Source organism: Acomys russatus, chromosome 32 (assembly GCF_903995435.1).
Source record: "Acomys russatus chromosome 32, mAcoRus1.1, whole genome shotgun sequence".
Classification (NCBI taxonomy): Eukaryota; Metazoa; Chordata; class Mammalia; order Rodentia; family Muridae; genus Acomys; species Acomys russatus.
In genome coordinates, this window is record NC_067168.1 from 22,531,773 (window position 1) to 22,558,609 (window position 26,837).

A 26,837-nucleotide genomic window follows, 5' to 3' on the forward strand; every position below is an offset into this window, starting at 1 on the left:
AGGAGGAAGAAGCACATGGCCGGGATGGGTGGGAGGTTTGGCCCAGATCAACAGTATTAACAAATATTTGGGATTATGGATGGGGAGGTAACTTGATAGAAATTATTAGAAGCAGATGGCATGGGATTGGGGCAGGGACCCCACATCTGCCATTATGGGAAGTAGTTTAGGGGATTAATATCTGCCCTGTCCCAGGTTAACTAAGGCTATCTTAAAATATAACAAGTGCTTGTGTCTTTATTTATTGCTAGCAGTTAGAAAATACCATGGTGGCACTCACCTTTAATCCCAGCACTCGCGAGGCAGAGGCAGGTGGATCTCTGTGAATTCGAGGCCAGCCTGGTCTACAAAGTGAGTCCATGACAGGCAAGGCTACACAGAGAAACCCTGCCTCAAAAAACCAAAAAGAAAAAATCGCTGTAATAATAATTATAGGCCTGATAATAAACATTACTAGGCCATACTGATAAATTAACCACAACAGATATTATAGAAAACAATAAAATAAGGAAAGTGAATTTCTCCACACCCTCCATTACATTCACTGGATTTGGTACTGTCGTCTTAAAAATCCATAGAAAACGGAGCTTCAGACCGTTCTAAACTCTGCTGCTTCAGAAGCTCGGCTGTCCCTTCATGCTTTACAATTATGCTTCTGTAAACTGCCTGCTCATATTCTGTAGCCCATTTCCCGTTGATTACTCTCTAGTCAAAAGTGATTCAAATATAATTGTCTGTGTCTTTTACTTTTCATTATCCAGACTGGCGGTCAGCTTACAATCCTTCTGCCTCAACCTTTCAAGTAGCTCAGATAATGGGCAGACACAGCCATATCTGCTTTATCTCTGTGTTAAGTGTTCCTGTAGAGGCAATTGCCTGCACTGTGACCATCCAAATATGTGCAGACAGCTTGCCTTGGTGCTTTCATCAGTGTAGCTACCTCTCATGGTAGATGGCACAGGCTAGACTGCACATAGCTGCACAGCACAATGGAGTGATGCCAGAAACACTCCAGTCAGTTTGATTTTGAATTAATTGTTGTACATTCACAAACCTTTTCCTGCTGACAAGTTTTATGGCCCTCCCAGTGAGTTTAAGAGGCTATGGCTGCGATCTGCCTCAACTCCTCCTCTTCCCTGTTCAATAAAGAGCTGTAATTTTATCAGGTTCAAGCCAGTAAACCTGTAACTTTGGGCCAGAAGAACCAAACAGTGGATTGGGCAAAATGACCAAAGGAAAACCAGTATCTCAAGACTGAGACAGCAGAGGACCAAGCAGAAATGTCAAGAGAGGCTCTAGAAATGAGAAAACCACAAGTGGATTAATAACATTTCCATAAATTCCCAGCTGACTAGACAATTACACACATGTAGGTAACATGTAAGCTTAAAAAAAGAAAAGACCTAAGGAAGCACTAAGCCCACAAGCAGCTAAACAATGCCACTGAGACAAAATTGGCAAAACAGTCCTGAGGAGGATACAGAAATTGTCTCTGTTGTTTCTGTGGACTGGGAGAGTTTCCTAATAGCATGATGTTTTAGTTTGAAATGGTTAAATTCTCTGAAGGTAAAGTGATCAATGACACCTTTATAAGTATCCTAAGATCAGAGTGTTACATTTTAAAAGGGTAAAACTTGTTTTGTTACTTTATATTTTACTAGGAATGAATTATGCTTCCCAATCCCTCAGAATTAAGGTAGCAGTTACTAGTAGGAAAAAAAAAACAACTGGGAATTCTTTTGTTTAAATGTATATAAAACACAGAACATTTAAAAATAACTCATGGGTCAAGAGAATGGGTAGACAAGCCCCACTTTAAAATACATTACCCATGTTGACGCCTGAAACCATCAAGAACAGCAAACACTAAACTGATGGTCCTCAGCGTGTTACGGTTCGACTTATAACTATTTTTAAGCACTTCTACTTTACAACAGTGTGAAAGTGTCATATATTGAATAAAAACTGCACATCACAGTTTTTGGTAATTAACATTTATTATCTAAATATTTCTAAAACAGCACTGCATTTTTAACAGTTCTATTTTATAGACAAGGAAATAAATGACCAAAGAGGTTGTGGAAAAACTTGCCTCATTACAATGAAAACATCTTTGGATATGATTAGGCATACCATAATACCCTCTGTTGGCCTCAAATTTATGATTCTCCTGCCTTAACATTCTAGGAAATTAGGCTGGAGAGGTATGCTACCATGTCTAAGACTGGCCATATCTCAGCACTCCACAATAGGAATCAAAACCAAATATAAAGTACAGAAAAGGCTTATGCTGAAAAGCTGACTCCTCAACCAGCTGACAACCACACTTGGAATGAAACCACACATGGGTGCTCTTGTTCAACCTATAGAAGGCAGGTACTTTTCATTGTTGTTGTTTGGTTTGTTTTTGTTTTTGTTTTTTGTTTTTTGAGACAGGGTTTCTCTGTGTAGCCCCTGGCTGTCCTTGACTCCCTTTGTAGACCAGGCTGGCCTTGAACTCACAGAGATCCACCTGCCTCTGCCTCTGCCTCTGCCTCTGCCTCTGCCTCCCAAAAGCTGGGATTAAAGGTGTACACCATACTTTCTTTATCTTAACATTTCAATGGAGAAATGGTAAGAGATGATAAATAGTAATGAAATAAAGATAAATATGGTCTAGGAAGGAAAATAAGAGGCAAGAAGTGTTCAAATATTTAGTAAAAAATTAAGTTTTGTGGGTTGGAAAGATGGCTCAAAGTTAAGAGCACTCACTGCTCTGCAGAGGATCTGGGTTCCATTCCCAGAACCCACTTAGTGGCAGTCAAGTACAACATGACCTGTGAAGCTTGGGTGCTGGAACCCTAAGTGTGGGAAGGGAATGAAGAAAGGACAAACTGCACCCACACAGGCGCATAGGCAGTGAAGCTGGGATCAGGTGGGGCTTTGTTACCTGAGGAGCCTCTCGGCACATTTAATATGTACAGCACAGGGCAGGGATCGGCTGTTCTCAGTAACCTTCCGTAGGCAGCTGTCTCAGGCTGCAAACATCTGGGAGGAGGATGCTGCCGTTGATAGTCTCTGCACACTCATCAACTACAGTCCAAGTACTGATCACAACTTTAAGATCAGCTTTAAAGCCTACAAGGTGAGATCCAGACTAGGCAGTGTGCACACAGCAAGACTGCCTCACAAAGCTAACAGTGGTCACCCTTAGCATGATGGTGGTGGTGGTGGTGGTGGTGGTGGTGGTGGTGATGGTGGTGCTACAGTAGCAGTTGTGTTTTCTTTATAAGGTGCCAAGTGGTGCCTGCTACTCTTGCGACCACTTGGAACCACTCTTGTACTCTTGGACTAATAAACTAGGCCTCTAAAAAGCCTTACCAGAAGGAGTAGGAGACAGACGTCATTCATAACGTTTTCCGATTTAGCACCTGATAAACATTTCTGAAAACTTCAGAATTCACCTCATGAGCAAAGGAGCTAGAAGTCTGGCTCTCCTAATCACCCAAGCACGTTTCTTAACAGTTGCACTAAAAGCTGGGCATGGTGAGACACCCCTGTAAACCCAAACACTCAGGGAGGCAGAGGCAGGCAGATGTCTGTGGGTTCGAGGCCAGCCTGGTCTACAAAGTAAGTCCAGGACAGCCAAGGCTACACAGAGAAACCCTGACTTGAAAAGAACGAAAGAACGAAAGAAAGAAAGAAAGGAGGGAGGGAGGGGGAGGGAAGGGGGGAGGGAAGGGGGGAGGGAGGGGGAGGGAGGGAGGGAGGGGGAGGGAGGGAGGGGGAGGAGGGAGGGGGGAGTAGAGGGGGAGGGGGGAGGGAGGGAGGGAGGGGGGAGTAGAGGGGGAGGGGGGAGGGAGGGAGGGAGGGGAAATTAAGCACCATTGACGAGTACACACCACACTTCTTTATCACAACCCTGGTTGTCTAACCTGGAATGCCTGAGGCTATCCTTTTTGTTTTTTGCAGAACACAGCGTGCACTCACAGCCAACTGCATGGGGCTTAGGCAAAGACACATCCTGCTTTAAAAGCATCGTAAGGATCTCATAGTTGTTCCGATGAGCAGCTAGAATGACAGGTGCCACGTCCATTGTGGTTGAATACTCAGGATTCTGAATTCGTTCCATAAGTTTCTGAAAAATATTCATAGAAAATGTCCAAAGGTTATTATCTGTGAATTCAAAAACATACTTATCCAAAGGACGGGATAAAAATAATTTCATATAAGGAACTTAAGAATTATTTTAAGAATAATACATTTTACTAGGACTCATTTTTTTGAAGCTTTAAAATTTCAATTCTAATTAACAAATCCTATATAATGGATAGACTCTTCAATAGGCAACATCCCTCAAACTACAGTTTCATTTTACTAATAAAGAAGCAAGGATATCTAGAGAAATACTTTAAGAAAAGTTATTAATTTTTAGAAAAAAAATTAATAGAAACACGAATGATAAGGAGAAAGAGCAAGAATTTTAGGAAAGGAATAAAATGGAAAAATAGAAATGTTAAAAACAGCCACAGTATAAATGCTTGAGAAAAACTAAAATTCCCACCTGTGTGGCCAGCCTTGTCCTACAGATAGTGAAGAAGCTAATTGTTTACAGTCCATCCCTGCCTAGCCTGCAACCCCGTCACAAGCGTGCAAGAGCACCACAGCCACAGCTAATACTTAAGGAGAGCTGGGACTGTCAGTCGGCTGCTACTCCACGTAAAGCCCACAGTGAACTGCACAGCTGAGTGCAGTGATCGTGAGGCGCTGAGGCCCTGGGCAGGAAATGTGCCTGAAATACTGTCAGCACGGGAGCTGACTGCATCCAGTCTGGGTGACTCGGGACCCTGAGCTCCAAACACATTAGGCCAACGATGGCATGTAATGGAGAAAAAAAAATTAGCAATGTAAGAATCAGGGTTAAATAAAAAGGTTGGCTATTTTATGGCTACTCGTATTCTTTCCAATGCTCCTCAGTTTTTTTGCAGAAGTTTCCCTGAGAGCTGTTCACATTTTGGTAATTTTATTTACACTGTAAAAGTAGTGTACACTCATTTAAATATGTGAAAAATACAGAAAAGCAGAGAGAAGAATAAAAATACCCATATTCCTCCTCCTCGAATAACGTTTTACAGGACAGCATTTCCCTCTAGTTCTTTCTTTACTTCGCCCCCTTTGAAGGTCACATTTCACATAAACCCTAGTGTTCTTGATAAAAGTTCTTATTACTTAAAGATCAACAGAATACTCTCATTGCCCTAGAGCCCAGGACCTTCACGGGACAAAAACCATGCACAGCATTTTGCATGCCATTTAAGGAAGCTCACAGAACCTGTGTTCAAGATATTCTGCAATGTAAACATTACAGCAAACATCGCTATGAAAACAGCTTTTTACAAATATTGGACCATCTCATTAGCATAGACCCTCCCCTAGAAGTAGAAGTGTAGGTTAAAAAGCCAGAAAAAAAAATGTGAAGCTCTTGATACATAATGTCAAAATCTTTTCAATGGTTAATATTCTCGATAATATAGAGATGTAGCCATTTCATACTGAAGTTTCACTCACAGTAAAGGGCATGGTCACTCTTAATATGAGTGAAAAATAATGAAATTTTAATTTACTTTCTTTTAAATACTGGTAAGTTTTGATATTTTCTCATATGCTTTTATTCTTTTATGAAGTTTGTTGATGTACTTATCACTCATTGTTTACTGGAGATTTCATATTCATGAATTTATATAACAGCTACATTAAAGCCTAAAATTGGTGCTTTTCTCTCATTGGTTGAAAATTTTATTTACTCCCATACTTAAAGTTCTAAAGTGACCCATGTATTTCCTACGAGGCACTCCCAGCTGGAAAACCACTACTAGTCTTGTTTAAGATTAAAGTTTATAATTTCATTGCAGATAGCGTGACCTACATAGTTTCAAATAAATAACCTGTATTTATTACAGGTTAATAGTGAAGAGACACTTCGACAAGCCAAAGCTACAGAATTAATTCACTGAAATAGTAAAAGAAAAATATATTAAAATATTTTATTGTGTCTGCCTAGAAGCAATATAGCTGTTAAAAGGAGGTTTTACAGCTGTTGTCAGTATTCAAATAAAGACTAAACAATCTCTACTTGTCAGAGACAGAACAGAAAGTGTCCTCTTCACTGACTAGTGGGGACAGCCAAGGGCTTCAACTGCTGATGGCATGGTGAGGAAATAACGCTTGGCACTGTTCTAATGGCACATAGCACTCCACCTTGTCCAAAGAAAGGAAATGTGTTCAAAGGCTAGAAGGTGGAACAGGCATAGAAACACAGAGTAGTATAGTAACTGCAGGATAAATGGTAGAAATTGAATGGGATTCTATTATCTTTGGTCCTTTAATGGAAGTATTGCTTCTTAGCCATTTTTATTCCATCCTTACTGGTCTCTCGCCACCATCTAAAGGGTATTCTAGGTAAGTGATACTTTGTTGTTGCTAGTTTTTAAAGTGTGTGTGTGTGTGTGTGTGTGTGTGCGTGTGTGCACGCACGTGTGTAAAGGCTGAAACCTGGAACTAGGTAGACAAACCCTTTACACTATTTACAACACCCGCCCCTAAACACAGGCTTTTCTTAGGTAGTCTAGGTGAATATAAAAAGGTGTTTATTTCTTTTAAAATATTTTTATTCTGAATATAGTCACAGCTGGTAATCCAGCAGTTATTTATTTATGATTTTTTTTTCCAAGACAGGATTTCTCTGTGTAGCCTTGGCTGTCCTGGACTCATTTTTTGTAGACCTGGCCTCAAACTCTGCTTCTGCCTCCCTGAGTGCTGGGATTATAGGCGTGTGCACCAAACCTGGCTAATCCAGCAGTTATTTAAACTGATTGTTTTACTATACAATTGGCAATGATAAATGTTTTTTAAAATCTTAAATTCAATGTACAAAATTATCTCTTTTATCATTGACTGCCTACCTACTGAGAAAACAAAAATATAAAAGAAAAATTCTTAATTAGGTCAATCAGTAAGAAATGACTACTATAAAGTAACATTTGGCTACATTTCCATATCTCTTTTCTGTGTGTATTTTAAGGAATTATAAAGGATTTATTTATTTTATGAGTCCCCCGAGGAGGTGCTCTGTTCTTGGAGGTACTGTAATACCAGGTCGATGCGTGGAGTGGACGGAACAAGCTCCTATTCCAACTCCTACTTCCAAAAATCCATTTAACATATTGTCCTTGGATAGAGGACGTATCAGATATTAAACTGATAAAAACAGATATGACAGTTGATCTTAGCCAAAAGGCCGAGAAGCGATAGGATTTATTTTATTCGTGTTTTACCTGCATGGATGTCTGGGTACCATGTCCATGCAGTACCCATAGAGGCCAGATGAGGGTGAGGGACCCCTAGAACTGGACTTGAACGTGGTTGTGAGACACCATATGGATGCTGGGAACTGAACCCAGGTCCTCTGCAATAACAGCAAGGTCTCTGAACCACTGAGCCACCTCTCCAGCTTCTTTTTTATGTATACAACCTCCAGTTAATTGTATGTATGGATCACTATTCTCATTTTATTTAATTTAATATTTTTCATTCCTAAAATGTAATTTTAAAATATTATCTTTAGCTGGGTGTGGTGGATCACACCTAAAACCCCAGCCCTTGAATGGTAGGGCAGGAGGCTTAGGAATTCAAGGTCATCTTTGGTTATATGGGGAGTTCAGGAAGTCTGGGATACATTAAAACTTGCCTCAGAAAATTTTAAGTCATTTAAATTACTGCCTTGTATTCCAAAGTTTATAAACACATTCACTTACCGTTCCTATTTTGTCTTTCAGATGTTTCTTTTTCAAGGGCGTGCTAAGTAAGTGCTCTACACCTGAGCTACATTTAGGACATTTAGGGTATGTCAGTATTTCCCACTGCTACTCATAAAATGTAAACCAATGAGTCGCCCATTTCCTTCTCAGATTTCTAGAGGAGAAAGCCCTGGATTAAAAAATACAAATGTCCTTGTGTATGATATACTTTGCCAAAATAATTTTTAAAATACCCTGTCCTACAGTAGTATGCAACCCTAGACACTAAAAAAAGATTGGTCGGTGTGTGTGTGTGTGTGTGTGTGTGTGTGTGTGTGTGTGTGTGTGTGTGTGTATGTATGTGGCTTTTCAGGAAGGGTTTCTCTGTGTGTAGCCCTGGTCGCCCTGGAACTCACTCTGTAGGCCAGGCTGGCCTTGAACTCACAAGCTCCACCTGCCTCTGCTTCCTGTGTGCTGGGATTAAAGGGTGCTCTACCAATGGCCAGCCCAGTGTCTTATACTTAGTTAGCAATTAAGGTTTCAAATTTTATTTTATTTTCTGAGAATTTCTAAATGTTCTTTTCTAATAGATTCTGGAGCTTTCCATCCATTTTTCTTCCATCATCATCATTATCATCATGAGACAGAGGCTCACTGTGTAGGCCTAGCTGGCCTGGAAACTTGCTGTGTAGACCAGGCTGGCCTCAACTCTCACAGTGAGCCTCCTGCCTCTGCCTCCCAACTGCTGGCAGTGAAGGTGTGCGCCACCACCCCAGCTCTCCTGTTTTAATCTAAGATGCTTAGTGGAAGCATGTTTCTCAGGCATCCACAGCTTTCTACATCTGTCCAGCATCTGAAACGGAGACAGAGCTTCTGTACCAATCAGACTGCGCTATAATCCATACCCACTGCACTTAAGCTAAAACAAGTCTTTTATACCAGTCAGCTAAATACATATCCACATTTTCCTCCACTTTTATCGTTTCATCACTTGCATTTCTTAAATCTATCTAGAAACTAATCTATATTTTCAATATCACCTGAAGAATATCCCAAATTAAAAATACTGGTCACACTGACAAAAGATTAATTATTATTGTCTTTATTTACTTCAAAGTAATATTTTACAAAGTGAAAATATCAGTATTTTTAAAAACAAAATAAACTGGGAAGGGGGGGAAAAGATGGCAATGGGGCAGGAGATCCACTTTGGCTTAAAAATCCAAATTAGTAGATATGTAAGAGTACTGACTACTATGGTTGGTCTTGATGCTCGTTTTGGTCGGTGATTAAGAAGTATATCAACAGCTCCCACTACTTCAGAGTCGATTGCCACCAAAAGTGCATCTGCGGACTTCAAAAAAATAAAAGTTAAAAATGAAAATGGAAGACAAAAATGTAAACTGTTTTTACTAATTCATGGTTATTTTAAAATTCTTCAAACTGTATTATATACAGTAATAATGGATTTTTAAAAATTTATATTGTACAAATAGTACATTTGCTTGCCAAAGTCAGTAGTACTTCTGTGTACCACAACATAAGCATGTCTCTTCTGCTCTCAATACACAACCTGGTAAAATAATGACTATTTCATAGAAGGGATTCCATATGGAACAGTGCTGATCCATGCAATGTTTAAAGCTAAAAGAAAACAAAAACAAAAACAAAAAACCTTCAAGATATTTTCTCTTGAATCGTGTGGACCAGAAAAAGCTTAAGGTTTCAAATTTATGAGAGAAGCTACCAGGACCAAGTTAAAGGAATGTGTTGGATGTAGCGTCATCAGTGCAATTCTGAGAAGAGGGCAGAATGGGAAAATATACAAAAAGGGAAACCCTCTATTTTCATCTTCAAACTGTACACGGCTGGCTGATAGGGATGGTACAGCCTGACGCTGGTGCCAGCACTCTTGTCAGATACCCTGCCTGGCAGAGGCAGGAAGCAGTGTACAGCTGGGCTCCCAGCCTGCTGTGTAGACGTGCTTGTCACCAGAGGCATACGCAGACAGACTCAGGACGTGGCCTGTGCTGCTCTGTAATGAACCTCACATGCTACTGGTGACCATGGCACCAAGTTTTGGTTTCTTTTGGTTTCTTTGAGTTTTGTTTTAAAGAAAAAAAAAAACATAATAGAAGAAGAAAAATGAAGTAATGAATAATGATTTAATATAAGAAAATGCCATGACTATTTTTAATCCGTGCACTTCTAACTGATAGGACCTTTACCATTTTTAAGTCAGTCATCCCAGGAATGAAACTATAGAAGGTCAGTACCATAGAATAAAGCTTTAGTCTCCTTATTTGAATGCCAAAAATAAGACTGAAAATAGCAGGCTTTAGTGGGATGTTAAAAAATATTATTTGACAACCTAAAGACAGGGCTGGCGTTCTCATTAAACTCTGAGGAATCACCTATGTTTTCCTGTAGGAAACGCTTCCTCGCCAGATGGGAAACTTAATCCCTTGGAAATCTTAGAGTTCATTAGACATGGCCTAAAGAGCACAAGCACTTCTGTTTTTTCAGCTTCATAATGCTTCTCTTCAGTCGAAGCAAACAAACTTCTCAAAACAAGAACCTAGTGTCCATTACTAGATATTTGATTTAGTTTTAATTGTAACTGATAAAGCTAACTATATAGTAATGCCAGCGCTCTCAAATACCAGGCAGCTTTAATAATCAGAAATATGGCCATGGATTTATTTACAACTTAAAACAACAACAACAACACCTTAAAAAAAAAAAAAAAAAAAGGAAACAAAACAACACAACCCAAGTCACAGAGGAACACGCAGGCATTAGTTGCCGGAAGAGACAGGCCTAAGCAAGACTTTAAGTGAAGTGGCTTTCCCAAGCATTCCTCAGATCTTTACTGAATAAAAGACAGCTAGAATAAAACCAGCAAAAACAGGAAAAAGAAAAAACCAAAACTAAACTAAAAGTTGACCATGGAAAGAATAAAATACCAGCATAGCAAAGTCACTATGGCAACACAGCAGCCTGTGGACTTTAATGCCGGGACAAATTGTTAATAATTTTGGACCTCATGAAGCAAAGTAAGATGATGACATTCTCAAGAACTCCAATTAATGATGGTTAAGTTAAATTATATGCAGACATACTACTCAGTAAAAGATAAAGATACAGGCTAACATTCAATGCTTAAAAGGATAAGCTTCAGCTATAAAAAGTATTTCTATTAAAAATCATGTAATTAAAGAGTGGCCATTGGCTCATTTTATACAAAGAGTATGTTACTAATAAATAAATAGATGGCAGTTCTGAAGGAAAATATTTTAATTTTTAAAAAAGTCTTAAAACCAGGCTGGCCTCAAACTTGTAATCCTTTTGCCTTGCCCTCCAAAGTGTTAAGATTACACATGTGAGACACCACACCCAGCTTAAAATATTCTTAAATATTTGAAAACATACAAAAATATCATTTTTCCCAATTTCTCAGTAATCTAAGCATTTCCACTAAAACATATTCAATACACACACTTACTATGTATTTGAAGCTGCTACCTTCCTTCTTGCCTCAGAACTTGTCCAGCAACTCCTCTGCATTCTTCTTCACTCAGCATGAGAAGCTACTTATTTCCATTCTAATCTCTCCCTTACAGTATACAATAATGCTCTGGAATATTCTATAAGAACTTTGTCCTTCATCTACATGAATATTAGTCCCATATCTCACAACTTTAAATTTTTCTCTTTGTTAACTTAGCTTGATCTTATCCTTCCTTTGTCACTAAATATTTTCTGCTTTATTTCACTGTTAATATTCTCAAATTAATATACACCATGTTTCTAAATCTACCAGTACCGTACTTTGAAAATCCAGTGACTTTTTCTCTCTCCTCACTGTGTCTTTATTTCTAAGAAAAAATTAAAAATTCCCTTTTGGCTTTCACACCACCATTCTAACTGACCTGAAATTGTCAATACTTGATTTGATTTTTTAAAATGCAACATTTTCCTCCCAGTGCCCTTTTTTAAAAACAAATGCTCCTTAAGAGTGAATCTGTGATGCTCTTTGCTCTGTGATTCCAGTCATTTTCAAGATATGCAGGGCCATCTTCCTGCTTATGGTGCCTAGGGAGCCTGGGACTTATCAGACAGCCCCAGATAAGAAAGCCACCGCCTGGCATGGACTCCTCTACACCAAGCCTAGCTTCTGTGCTAGGCTTGCTAGTTTTCTCTCCTGTCCCCGAGATACCCATATTTAAGACTGATGAAACCCTTGGACCCTCAATTCCCCTTCGTGACTGTATCACTCTTACAGCCGATACAGCCAACCTTCCAGCTTAGACCTCAGTATTCACACTAGAACTACTCCAAACAGCGCTTCCTCCCGTCTTCCTGGTCTCCCTAACCTTGACTATCATGTTCATCTATCTAGGACGCCACAAATGCTCTGAATGACACCTCACAACGAAACACAAACTCTCGCCCTCCCGTTCAAGGCCTTTCCCACCAGTTCTGTTTGAGTTGTTTTTCCTGAGAATTCCCACTGTATTACAAACCCAGTATTTTATCCTAAAAGCTGTAACTTCCCTGTCTCGAGTCTGCATACATCCCTCCCTGAATCCCCTGTTCCTTAGCTACCTCTAAGTTCGTGAGGAGACTTGGGGAACAGCAGAACGTGGGCTCTAGAACCAGAACCCAAACTCCAAGTCCACCATTTATAGAGGACGTCTGGACAAGTTACTTTCTTTCTGAAGATCAGAAAGGCAAGCCCACTGACATAGCACAAAGTTAGCAATGTCAATATTTCTCTTTTGATTTTTTTCAATTTTATTTTACATGTGTGGATGTTTTTCCACATGTATGTCTGTGTACCACATGTCTGCCTTGCCCTCAAAAGCCAGGAAGGGGTGTCGGATCTCCTGGAACTAGAATGAGTCACCATGTGGGTGTGAGGAATTGAGCCAAGGTCCTGTGTGCTCCTTACCACTGAACCATCTCTCCAGACCCATGTTAATATTTCAAGGCCAAGCTCAACAAACAATCTTCCAGTGAAATCTTTCTTAAAACTTAAAAAAAAAATTTTTTTTAAGGCCAGGTAGTGGTGGTGCAGGCCTCCAGCACTCAGGAGGCAGATCTCTGTGAGTTCCAGGCCCCTTTGGTCTATAGAGCGAGTTCCAGGACAACCAGGGCTACATAGAGAAACACTATCTCAAAAACAAACAAACCAACCAACAAAAATTCAAAACTACAAACTCTGCCTTAAAAACACAAAACCCCCAATCACACAAAACAAATATGTTTTTAATTCCCTGGATAGTGAGCAACACGTGCAGTGAATGCAGGTGCCTGTGCAGGCGCAAAGGCACCACAGCCCCCTAGAGCTGCAGTTAGGAACTACTTGATGTAGGGACCGAGAACAGAACAGAGGTCTTCTGCAGGCGCAGCAAGTGCTTTTAGCCACCAAACCACGTCTTCAACTTCAATACATTAAAAACAATGCCTCTTCCAAGTCCTTCAGTGCTAGGAATGAGATGCAGGGCCTCACCTATGCTAGGCAGCAAAAACCTAGTTTTCTTGATAGCTCCAACCCACAGTGGTCGTGTGTGTGTGTGTGTGTGCACGCGAGCACGCGTGCATGTATGTGTATTTATACATATACACATATACATATATATGACATTTATGTTGAATTACAAAACATTTAAGTATAATTAGGGCTTCTCAAAAGCAGCTCTATTGACATTTTGGGTTAGGTGTCCTTTGGGTGTTGTAGTTCTTTCCTATGTATTATAGAATGTACGGTAATATCTACAGTGTCTATCCACTAGATAATCTGCCTACAACTGCGAAACTAAAAATACTGCCTGCCAAATATCCCCTGGTGCAGGTAAAGCCATTTGTTTGAGAACCATGGATATAACCCAAGATTTTTTTTAAAAAGGACCATTTTGTAACTGCAAACAATATACAAGCATCAGGCATTGTTACCACTCAGCACTTGTAAAACAGCCTTATGTTTAAATTCCTTTGTAATCCATATGTGCGTTAGCTGTCTAATTCATTTTAAGATCCACTGGTGAAGAAGCCACATTTTCCTTACTTATTTTCACAATCACACCCACCAAAAGTCTTGCACATTTGTTGACTGACAGAAGGAGACACAGGTAACTTAGACAGAATACGGAGAACTGAAAAGAGGATGGGATTTGTAATAAAAAAGTTAAATTCAAACTTTAGCTTTGCCTTTACTGGTTTTATATCTGGGCAAACCATTAAAGTCTGTGAGCCTCAGTTTTCTAATCTATAAAATACAGCATCTGGATTGTCTGACTATGATATTCAAGTGTGATCAAGAATGTGAGAGAACCAGGTGCACTGGAGAATTATTAAGTATACAACACCATGTATGTAAACACACAAGTATTATACTGTAGAATTTCTTATCCAAAATCATCAAGGACTTAATTTCTTTATAACCTTATTTTCTAGGTAACTGAAGCTTATGCCTTTAAGTGTTTAACTTTAAAATTTAAATAATTTTGATGGAAGCTTTCTGCTTTTATAAGGCATACATACATAAATACATACATGCATATATACATACATACAAACGTATGTACACACACACACACACATAGATATGTGCTTTCATCTAAGGTGTTATCTAGTGAATATAATGCTAAACCATTGTTATAACGCATAGCCACCAGGCAGACATGCAATAGTAACAGCTTCTAATGAAATAGTGTGTGGCCCCACCCTTCACTTTGCTCAGCTACAGTTCTAATGTCCCTTTCATTGTCCTTTTTGATTCTCTTCAGATCAGAAAACTAATAAGTTAAAGTAAAATCTAAAATGAAAAAAAAAATAGACTTTAAAGAAGAAGTGCTCTACAACTAAATTCAACCTGGAAATGTCATCAAAATTACTGCGGCAGCGCAGAAGCCCTTACATTTAGTTTCTTGTTGTATTCTAGACAGCTAAGTGTCTTGGTACCCAATCTCCTTTTCTATACTCTCTCTGTGTGTGTGTGTGTGTGTGTGTGTGTGTGTGTGTGTGTGTGTGTACACATATATATCAGTCATGACAGTACAGTATAGTATGGATAATAGGGATGTATCTCAAACCACCTATCATACAAAAAAGTATGCTGTAAAGTTTCTGGTGTAACTCCAAAAACTAATCTTCATTGCAGTACATCAGAAGAGCCAGAGTTCCTAAGCTATGTTTATCATGAGTGCACCACAAAGGGAAAGGAAATGACGCTGTTACTGCATTATACCTTCAGGATGTACGCGCATGCCTGCTTTTCTGCCTTAACTGATATGAAGACAAATGGAAAGCTCTAGCCTTTCCAGTCTTAACACAAATCATTCCTCTTTAGATGAAAGCAAACACTAAATTTCAGACAAAAGGGAAAACATAATAAAACTTAGGAGAAAACCAAATTGAACTGTAAGTTGTTTTGTAAGGAACATTTTATTCATGTGCCTATAAATATTACAGGTCACAGAAAAACCTGTCCTCTGGCACTTCTAGAGCACTTGCACTATTTTTAGGCATACAATACAAATAGTAATCCCATCAGTGATAAAAATAGTGTCATCTCTAGTAATTCATGATGGTTCACTTCCATCTGATGGAGGAGAGGGAAGGGAAACAAGAGGAAAATTACAAATACACTTCAAATGTTACATTTTTAAATAGCTTATTTGGCTTTGTTTTGTAAAAATCTTTAGTGGCTTAAAACCAGATAGAAGGTGAAAGACAAAGGAAGAGAGAGAAAACAAAGCAAAGAAAAAGAAAGTAACCTAGGAGGAAAGATGAAGGCACAGCATAGCTAACATTTCTTAGAAGCGACTGGATGAAATCATCTAGCCTTGTACCTGACAACCGTAGTCCAAAAGCAGCTGCAGTATATCCAAGCTTTCGTTTTCAATAGTTATGGTAACAGCATTTCTCCCAAGCACATCTACGCAATTTATGTTCAAGTCACCTGAACTGTTTTCCTCCAAAATCTTTTTAACCATATAATAGTCACCTAAATAACAACATACAAACATAATTTAATATTTAGGACATTAAACAAGAATGACTATAAAGAAATTTTTTTATCATGCTAAATTAAAAGATTTAAAAATACCTAAACTCATTTTTGCTTTGCATGTGGACATGTGCACAGAAAAATGTGAACATTTCCTGGAAAAAGTTTATCTTGATAAAATAATATACATATAAACAGTAAATATAAAACAGAAGTAGAAAAAGATAAATGTGTAGCAGGTGATAAAAACTTCTAGTTTAAAATTCTTAATATGATGTTACAAGGAGAAAAACTTATTGAAGATATGCAAAACTATTTAAGAAATATCCCAAAATACAGATTAGCAGCTATTATAGAAAAATCAAACAAAACTTAAATTAGTTTTAGATCCTGGACACACACACATTTACTCCTGCATCATATTGGTTAAACTGGAGATCAGGGTAGAGGACGTTAGACGGGGAAAGTGTCCATTTAAAAAGTAATATGAACTTAACAATATGTATAAGGGTACCTACAAGTTCTTACTCTTCCCTCTGTCTGTCTGTCTGTCTGTCTGTCTGTCTGTCTGTCTGTCTGTGTCTCTGCCCCTCCCCCCTCCCCCGGCCCCCTCTCCCTGCCACATGCACATATTCACACACCACCTTGTTAAGGAAGATGAGGTGAGAGTATTAATAAACAGAGAACATGCAGCTCCCAACATGCCAAGTTGGGGCTAGAATGACTGATCTATCAGGAGCAGGCGGGCTGTCTTCTGTCTAACTGAAAGCCACCACAAAACTATCATTCTACGTGAGAAAAAATGGGAATTACTGTCACCAAAGGCCAATTATATTTGCCTGATAATGGGACTGTGCAGGAAATGGACAAATAAGAATCCAAAGAGGCAACAGGGTGTGGTGGCGCACGCCTGTAATCCCAGCTCTTGGGAGGCAGAGGCAGGTGGAACGCTGTGAATTTGAGGCCAGCCTGGTCTACAAAGTGAGTCCAGGACAGCCAAGGGTACACAGAGAAACCCTGTCTTGAAATAAACAAACAAACAAAAAAATCCAAAGAGATGTTCATTAGAGAAAGGGATATTGCTTCATTTCACTTTTTAAACACAAAGGAATAAGCTGTTTTACATATAGTTATTCTTTAGATATCTATGAGCAAGAAACAGAGAAAGGATAATCAGAGTGGGAACTGGAATAAGAAAAGAAATAATTTCATGGTACCGAGAGAGAAAACATTAAATTAGAACAAATGAGTAAGAAAAACAACTTTGCAAATAAGATAATGGATTTTATTTGTGAAAATCTCAAATTTGCTATTATTTTTAATGTCTGCTTACAGTCCCTGCACATTTTAAAAGAAGCTGAATTACAGTGTTCCTGACAACACAGCTCCTTAGGTCTCTCAAGAATACAAAAATAGTCATGAGATAATTTCACCATAAAACTAATTAACACTTAGAGTCCACTGATGAAGTGATATCTTAGTCTTGAGCTGTACCAAGAGTGGCCAAATAATCCAGTAAAATGACATCACTATTGCTAAAAAACAATAGTAATAACATTTAAAACTATTTCAGACGACTACGACTCAAGCCCTGGGATAGGCAAATGACACCCATAAAGCTGTCCTGCGGCATCCAGGTGAGGGCTATTCATCTTAATTCACCTTCTTGGAACTCAATAGGCTTTCTAGATAAAAGATCATTGAGTTTCATTACTTCTACAATATTTTCACTCATCGTTTCTTAAATGTTGCTTCATTGCTATAGTTTATATTTGTAAGTCATTTAAAGTGACATATCATAAGGATGAGAACAGCTGTCAATTGCAATTCAAAACGCCTGTGGTGCCAGATGATGTTTGCCTTTCATCGTGAAGTTGCTTGCAAGTCACATCTCTTGTCTTTGGAAAGGCAATATAATTAGCTTGCTTTTTTGATGCTATAGTTGTTTTAAAATTTATTTTTATTTGTGTGTCTGTGAGAAGTGTGTGTGTGTGTGTGTGTGTGTGTGTGTGTGTGTGTGTGTGTGTGTATGTGTTCCTGTCGGTGTGGGTGTGCTAATGTGGAGGCTAGAGGTCCAGGTTGGGTGCCTTCCTTTACTTGCCCCACTGGCCCCCTCACCGCCTCTGCCAGGCAGGATCTCTCCCTGCACTCAGAGCTCACAGACAGGCTAGACTGGCTGCTACCAAGCACCAGGGATGGCTTGCTGAGGGCTATAGACTTATAGCAACACGCTCTGCTTTTCACATGAAGGCTGGAGATGTGAACTCAGGTCTTCAGGCTTGTACAACAAGCACTTCATCTGCCAAGCCACCTCCCTAGCCCTTGGGTGTCTTTGTTCACAAGGTGCACCAATGCGCATCTGGACTGAGTACGTCATCTCAGTCCAGTCTCTAACGTATCTCCCATACTCACTTCCCTGCCCCTGTCACACAGCGAACCCTCACCAAAACAATTACCATCTTTCCAGACACTGAAACAGCCTCTTAACTGATATGCCAACTGAAAAAATTTTCTCTGTGACCAAATCGTAAGCAAGCAGGTGCTCCTTTCCCACTTCCCGCGAACCTTCAACCTTAGCCCATGAAGACTTGAACAAAGTATTAACATACTTTCTAACAGCTCTAGGTCGCATTACTAGCATGATCCTCTGCAAAATGTGTGGTCAAGGAAAGTCATGGGCACCAGAGCGTCACTCTTGGTTCATTTCAGCACTGAAGAAGGGGCCCATTTCCTGGTCCTTGTGAAAGGACAGCCACCTAACCTCCCTTAGTGCCAGATAACAAATCCACACTGCTATCTCATAAGTCAACCACCCACTTTTTGTAAAAATGTTCCTGCTGTTTTATAACTTTTCACTTCCCTGACCCCACTTACACTCCTCTCCAGCCCTTTACACAACTAGCTGCCTCTGTACAGAATGAACTCGGATTCAGTTCACACTGGGCTCTTGTCTGTGTTATTATTCAAACAATGCTTTATACAGGGAGTTAACAAAATTATACTGAAAAGGGCCAGATACTAAAATATACCAGGCTTTGTGGGACATGATATCTCAGTCACAATTACTCAGACCCTTTTGCATCAAAGCAGACACAGACCACATGGAAGTGAGTGAAGCTGTGTTCCAATAAAACTTCGAATTTCATAGAATTTTCATGTTATAAAATATTATTCTTTCAGTTAGAGATATGTTTAAGTATTTAGAATATAAAATGTAAAAGCCAGTCTTATCTCAGAGGCTTGGCAAAAGCAGTTGTATTTGGCTCATGGGTCAGTTAATCACTCATGGTCTAGCCCTGCTTCTTCATCCACTCTGTAAAACTCAAAGCATCCCCACTTTTTACTGGGGTCTAAAGTCCACAGGAAACTGGGCCAGCAAATGTAATAGTAAAATACCAAGACAACCCATGGATGCTCAGCAGTAAATGTCCTCTGTCCAACGCTGGCAAATCCGTGAGAGATGCTCAGTGGAGAGGTGTTACCGCATCATTAGGAAAGATGATTATCTCCGCACTGGCTTCTCATTTGACTTTCTAACGTGGGGTGATAAATGTCACCATCACTGACACAAGAGCATTAATGTGGTGGTTTATGCCTATAAGGCCAGCACCCAGGAGGCAGAAGGATTGTTGGAAGTTTGAGGTCAGCCTAGGCTACTTACATAGTCAATTCCAGGCCAAGATGGACTACAGATTAAGATTCTGTCTCAAAAAGTCACCCCGCAACTCCCACAAAAAAAACCTGACAATTTTTCAAACTGTATATTAACCAAACTGAACTTGAAGCTATTGGTGAAGTGTGGGGTGCTTCTGTGTCAAAAAAAAAAAAAATTACAAATCTTTCCAAGCCAAATTTTCTACAAAAATCTTTGGACATGGAATTATAATATTCACTTAAAACATTCTCAATTAATATTAAAATAGATTAAGAGAGAGAAAAGAAAGTTTTGGAACCCAAAGAAATCCTACTAGAACTCATAAATAATTGATACAGTGCTAGAATCTTCGAGTCCTAATCATTTGTGTTGGCTTTTCAATGTTACCACCTATTATTGCTTCTAAGTAAGATTTTAATTTCTCATTACCTGTATTAAACTATTACATCTAGTCTTAGGTTTCCCAGCATCGTTAAATTTGATGGAATCAGTTGGAAGTTTACAGCACTAGGGACAAGAGAAACTCAGGCTACAACAGTGCTTGTACACTCAGAAATAGTCTTTAAACATCCTTCAGCCTTGTAATACACAATGTCCTGAGGCTTCCCTTGGATAATTCATTTTTAAGTGCCCAGGAGAAGAGGACTCCATATTGGGAATCCTATCTTCCAAATCTCTCATAGGCCACTTATATTAAATTGAACATTTGCTCAAAGGGATCTATTATATACACAACTACACATTTTTATACCCTCGCAACTGCATAAGAAAACATCTTTACTACAGAAAAATTCCTGAAGAAGATGGATGTAGTCGGTGACTCATTAGTACAGCTTTTGGTCGAATGCCTTAACACAATCAAGAACTTCATGTGTATATTTTGATAGCATGGTAAACTAAAAATAATAAAGAGAAAGACACCGTGAGAACACTACATATGCCAGGAAGGCAGCTAGCGGCTCAGTCATCCTTCATTAAAGCAAGCCTGAGTCATCCTCCATGACTACAAGTCTCAGCTAGTACACTCTAAAACTTTGATTTACAAAGTTTCCTTCTTTTTTTAAAAAATATTTATTTATTTATTATGTATACAGATCTCGTTATAGATGGTTGTGAGCCAATATGCGGTTGCTGGGAATTGAACTCGTGACCTTTGGAAGAGCAGTCAGTACCCTTAACCTCTGAGCCATCTCTCCAGCCCCAGAGCGCATAAGCACTGTTACTAGGACACTTCCTGAGCTGTGCAGAATGAGGCCTAGAGTAACCCCAGTATCCTTCCTACTAATTATACTCTCATCACTACTCCTTTATGCAAATTATTAGGTGCTGCCTATCAGCAATACTCAGGACTTCGTATTTTACTCAAGCCACTCTCCTCTAACCTCACGCCCTTCAAATCGTTCCAAAGTAACGAAAACAGAAAGTACCACTAAATATATTAAGTAAGGTGTTAATACAACAGTGGCATACAGTCTCCAGGCAATGTTGCACATTTGGAAAGCATCCAGAGCGCTAAGGTACACAAAGCTGCTACAGACGCTTAAAGCATCCTGCCTTATAAATGTAGCAAACCTACCACAAAGGTGACAGAACACAAACTCAAATGAACCCAGGGAACAGCTGAAATGCGGCCCTCCCCAGCCCTTCTCCATGGTAAATGTCATGGAGAGATTGCTTTTTGGCCTGGCTAAGATGAAGTGTAGTTGTGTAAAAAAAAAAGAAAGCCTATTTCGAAGGCTTTAAAAGGTTAGGGAGTCTGTTGTTGATATAAGCATATACATATAAGCAAAACCAAAAACTTAGTTTTCCCGTAGTGTGAGCTGGCCTCTGGAACTGGGTTTCAGAAGTCTGCATGCTTCTAACAAAGTTTTCCCAAATGAACACAGTCTTTGAATAACAAACGGCTTAACTGAGGAATGAGAATTTTTTAATATTATATTTGATAGAGGAGCAATCAAGTTCCCATTCCTTTATTACAACAATGCTTATCGTTTCATGTGGACACAAAGTGATCAATTTCTAGATTTAAAAAAAAATCGTATAATCCACATATTTTGCCTATACTTACTTTTCACTATCTTTGCCTCTCACCAAAACTCTATGAAGCAATACACTTTTCTCCCAAATTAAAAACAAAACAAAACAAAACACTCAAAGGGGTTCAATAAGTTTGAGAAAAGTTTTCGCAACTAGGGCAGGATTTTTCTGTCTTGTTCTTATTTCGTGTTATTTCTGCTTAGGATAAATGGAATGACTAACTCCACTCAATTGTAACAGGCTAAGGCATTGGCGGCTGACGTTAAACAGAAGCAAAAACTTAAAAAGAAACAAACAAACAAAAAGCCCAAACATACCAGATGACACTCCACAAATAGGAGAAATCATAAGAGAAACTCGTAGGATTTCCGGATTAGAAGGCCCAAAAGGTCTGGCTCCCAAAGGAAGGACTCCAAACTGGAGTTTATCCATGGCAGACTGTGGAGCAACTTTGGGATCAGGGCTCCCACCTAGTCATCCCACCTACGCGAGTCCTCCAGCCCCCGCCCTACCTGCCAGCTGCTCATGCTCAATTAGGCAGAAGTCCTGCGGGCTGCACAGTGTGGGAATAGTCGCTGCACGCAAGAAAAAGCAGGAGTGCCAGGAGTAAGTTGAGGCAGGGGCAGGACCCACGGCGTGGGTGCCAGGGTGTCAGGAGATGGAGAAAGGGGGCCTCTCACCCTTGTCGCACGCCAGCAAGAAAAGCTTCTCATTCAGGGTGTTCTCCTCCTTCACCTCCCGCACATCCTTCAGCGCCATCACTTCGTTGGGCGACGAGGAGGATGGGGAGGAAGGCAGGGAGGAGGAGGAGACGCCCGAGAGGTCCGTGGTCGGGTACAGGGCCGCCATCATCGCGGCCCACGACGGGGGCAGGCCAGGAGACGGAGGTGGAGCCCCCATGGGCGCCGACCCCGACCCCAGCCCCGCCCCAGAGCCGGAGAACGGGTGTGTCGTTCCCACGGCCACATCTGCGTGCGGCCCGTTGGCCCCGAAGGGCGTCGCCTCGCCCCGGAACCAGCACTCGCCCTCCACCGACAGCCCCAGGTTGGTGGCCGCGCCCGCGCGTCCCCGGGGCCAGCGCCCTCTGCCCAGCCGCCGGCGCCCCGGTCGAGCTGGTCCGCGCCCGTCCGGGGACGACAGAGTGGAGCGCGCCAGGGCGGCAGCCGAGCGCGGGGCCGTGCCAGGAGCCGCAGGGGCCGCTCAAAGGGCGGCCCGGCTTGGGAAGGAGTGACGGGGCTGCCGGCCCAGGAGCTCGGCGGGGCGCTTCGCAGCACGTCTGGCTCCGGGGCTGAGGGAACCGCTGGTCCAGCTGCACCAGCAGGAGACAGAGCTTCGCGGCTCACTCCTCACGTCATCCTCAGCCCCGAGGAGGCGACGACACTGGGGCGGGGCTTGCGGCGGAGCGGAGGGCGGGGCCTGTGGGGCGGGGCTAGTGGGCGGGGCTCCAGGCCCGATGCCTCTTTGGTCCCTCAGAGCCCTGGCTTGTCTGCTGCATCTTGGTGCACCTGAGGGCATGGGAACTGCTTAGCCTCAGTTTTTAACCCAAGTTGCGGATTTGAGGTAATTTTACCCGGAGCCTGTAGCTGCTGCTGCCGCACAGAAAGTAAATACACTGCAGTGTGCCACGGAGCTTCTGAGGAATTAACGTGTACTTGAAATCCCTTATGGAATTGCCCTAGAGCCTGGACGAGCAACCAGACTTGGGAGTTTGCGTTTACGTTTCCTTCGTTCCTAAAATCCGTTTAAAAACATTGTGTGTGTGTGATTTAGTCTAACAGTCCTGATATTCCTAAAGTCACTATATATGTTTTCGCATGTAATTTAAAGGTGACCTTTATTTAACCGTTCCGTAAGCACAGTTTAGAACTTACTCTCCACACAAGTCGTTTCAGTGTTTTTTGTTTGTTTGTTTGTCTGTTTTACATTTATCACATCTGATTTTAAGAGATTTGGTATTTAAACAACAGTTGGCTGACACTCAGCAAGTGCGACTTGCAAACTACATCTTTTAAATAATTTCCTATTGCTTCCTAGAGTCAACACTAGGGGGGAACTCTCTCGACGTTTAAGGGTTAGACTTTTAAGGCAATGGACAAATGTACTTAGGAGTACCTTAACTTTGAGGGGAATACTTCCTCTCCCGTTCAGGCTCCTGTGTCCCATTACTCTCGTTCTATTTGCTCTCCTAATTTTTTTTTAAATCAATGTTCTCTTTAGATGTTCTCTAAAAAGCTTAGATGCCAAAGTCATCTCTTCAAATATTTTTCTGTGTTTAGATGATCATGTCGCGTCATTGCTGTTTTTGTTTCTAGACAGTTTCTTCATTGCTCTGTAATGTTTATACAGTTCCAAATTTTTCTATTTGGTGACATTTCCAAGTGGCACAAGGAGAGGCCAGTGGGAAGAGGGACATGCTTACTCCTGTATATGCACTTATATTGCTCAGCAAAACGTTCAGCCAGTAGCAGCACTCTAACCCTGATCCATCCAAAATTTCAATATTTGAGGTGAAGAACTAAAATGGCTCACAACTCAGATTCATTATCCACAGAACTCCGTATGGGGGACTGGATGAGTTTTTCAGATTGGAGGGAATCCCAACCCACTTTGGTAGTAACCTTCGGAGGCCTTCCAAAGCGTTAGAGCGCCTACTTCAGGCAAGCTGGTATTATCACACCAGTTTTTGGGTTGTCTCAGCTATTAGACTGCTCAGCCGGCACAGACTGGGGCAGTTTACAGCACCTACATAGTTTGCATGTGTGATGTGAAGACCAGAGATGGAGTTACGCTGAACGATGAAAGGAAAACTCACAAGTCGCACAGCACTCTACGCAGCTCCTTCAAATCACAGGTATTAAGGTGGGGGAAGGAGGGGCGGCGGGGAGGGGAGGCGGGGGAGGGGCGGGCATCACAACTCCAGTCAGAGAAGGGAAAGTCAGGCTTAGATCTGGTCCTACATGACAGGTCCTGTGGATAGTTTCCAATGTCCTCCTCCTTAACTACTCTAGGGCCACATCTGTCTGCTTTTTTTTTTTTTTTTTTTCATAGTGCCCACTAGACTTTTTCTTTGCATCTGTTTTCCGTGCTGAACATAGTCCAAAACAAAGCATCCTCAGAGATTCCTTGCCTGGTTACATAATCTCCCCCTCTGCTCTCAGGTCGGTCTGTAGCACAGCCTTCTGCCTCCTTCTGTCCATTGCATTATTACTATAACTTCCTGCTTTTTTCATTGCCATTTCTTTATTAGCTGACAGCCTCGGATGTAGGTCAAAAGACGGTTTGACCTTAGCTGAATCCCAAGAATATAATGTGGTACTTGGTCATTGGAGACCCTAAATGAATTTTATCCACTCAAATTATTTCATCACAAACTAAGTTTGTAATAGTCATGTAGTTAGTCTTTAATCAAATTCTTCATTGAGGGCTGGGGAGATGGCTCAGTAGATGATAAAAGTACTGGTTATGCAACTTGAAGCTCAATTGAGTTCAATTCCCATAGAAGTATAAGGAGAAAACTGACCCAACAAATTTGTCCTCTGACCTCCACATGTATGCACATGTGTTTGTACACACATGATAAAAATATTAACATTTAAAAATATTAACATTTAGAATTTAAAATTTTTTGGTTTTTGAGACAGGGTTTCCCTTTGTAGCCTTGGGTGTCCTGGACTTCCTTAAATACCAGGTTGGCCTTGAACTCACAGAGCTCTGCCTGCCTTTGCCTCCCTGAATCCTGGTATTTCGAGCATGTACCACCATATGACTAATTTTTTCTTTTCTTTTTCTTTTTTTTTTTGGTTTTTGAGACAGGGCTTCTCTGTGTAGCCTTGGCTGTCTTGACTCACTTTGTAGACCAGGCTAGCCTCGAACTCACATCAATCTGCCTGCCTCTGCCTCCCTGAGTGCTGAGATTAAAGGCGTGTGCCACCGAAAACCTCACCTCCAAATAAATAGTTTTTGTATTACTTCATTTAGGAGTTATACTTTTTTGTGTGTGGAGAAATGAGTTTTTAACAGACCAATGTAAAAGGCTCTATTTTTTTCTCTAAATGAAATAAATAAACATTCTACATACACAGCATTTTTATTAAATATACTTTGTGAGAAAAAGAACACGTTAAAGTGCTAAATTCCATGTGAGTCAGATTATTTTAGTAAATATGATAGTGAAAAATCAGAGGCATGATTTAAATAATCTGAGAAAAAGAGCAAAAGCATACTTACATCGTCACATAAGAAACAATCATCAAAATACAAAACGCAAAGGAATTTCATGTAGAAGAATATATCTCAGAACTCCACCTGTTAGTATTTCATTTAAAAAAGTCTATCCTAAACACAAAGACACTCACACTCTTAATATGTGTTGTGATCGGTGGAAGGGGAGGATGAAGACGACTCATTCACACTTGCGTTGCATAGTAGTATGGCTCACTGGCACTAAAGCGGGAGTTGGGGAGCATATTTCTGGCTTCAACTATAGGCAACAGAATTTCTCGACTAATAAGTACTCTGGGGAAAAGAGGTTTCAAGCTTTTACTTTTCCTAAGGAACACAAACCTTAAACATTTCCAGTTTATACAGGACTGTGAAAAACATGGAACTGTGATGGCTATTCGCTTTTATATGCTTTCTACTGAAGTTATTTGGTGGGCATATTCTAATTATGCACGTTTCATTTTAGACTGAAACCACTAAGTGCAATGTGACACTAACAGGATAGTATCGATGTCAGCTGGGATGTCCTATCCAATGTTTGGCTGTGAGTATTTGAAAGGAATTAGGTGCAAAAATAACTATATGCACATTCATAATTAATATTTGTAAAAGACACCTTCACATATCAGATATCCACAAACTGGAAAGTGTCACACACACATTGTGGGGACAAAATAAATACTTACTGGCTGGCTGACCACTTAATACATACCATTTAAGCAAATATGGGAAATTCAGATGATTTAGAGAAACACATGTGTGTAACATCTTACCGGCATACAGTATTATGCTACAGTCGGAGATAAAGCTATCTGATCAAACTAGGACAAGTAAAGTAGCAACACAGTTATAATCAAACTTTAAGTAAAAACCTCCTACAGCTTATGCAAGAGAGTGAGCCTTGGGGTTTATTCAAGAATCAGTTCTCATATTTAAAAAGTTTAATGCTAAGGAACTACATTTATCCATTTAAACTTTTTTTTTTCCATTTAAACTTTTATATGATAAAGAAATTTACAGAAAGTTTTAGATCTCTTTACATCGGGGAGAAAACAAAAAGATTAAGTTGAATTATGACTTCAGGTACATTTGTGATCAAAATTAAATAACACATCAAAAAAAAATGCAAAAACAC

The 26,837-nt window shown here is 40.4% G+C and overlaps 1 protein-coding gene and 1 non-coding gene across 5 annotated transcripts in view; both read right to left on the reverse strand.

The window, feature by feature from the left end:
- The window catches only part of Trpc1 (transient receptor potential cation channel subfamily C member 1), a 45,956-nt gene extending 23,373 nt beyond the window's left edge, over positions 1-22,583 (reverse strand). The window contains exons 1-4 of one of the 4 annotated variants that reach the window (XM_051140170.1): positions 22,162-22,583; positions 15,632-15,786; positions 9,028-9,129; positions 3,915-4,117 (exon numbers count right to left, since the gene is read on the reverse strand). In XM_051140170.1, the coding sequence (XP_050996127.1) occupies positions 3,915-4,117; positions 9,028-9,129; positions 15,632-15,786; positions 22,162-22,381 (680 nt within the window). In that variant the 5' untranslated portion in view covers positions 22,382-22,583. The remainder of the gene's footprint in view (positions 1-3,914; positions 4,118-9,027; positions 9,130-15,631; positions 15,787-22,161) is intronic. The other 3 variants (XM_051140171.1, XM_051140172.1, XM_051140173.1) reach the window with 3 other exon arrangements.
- On the reverse strand, positions 7,098-7,288 carry LOC127184518 (U2 spliceosomal RNA). The gene has a single exon (XR_007830156.1). It is a non-coding gene; the product is annotated as a U2 spliceosomal RNA (small nuclear RNA).
- Positions 22,584-26,837: the final 4,254 nt, after the last annotated feature.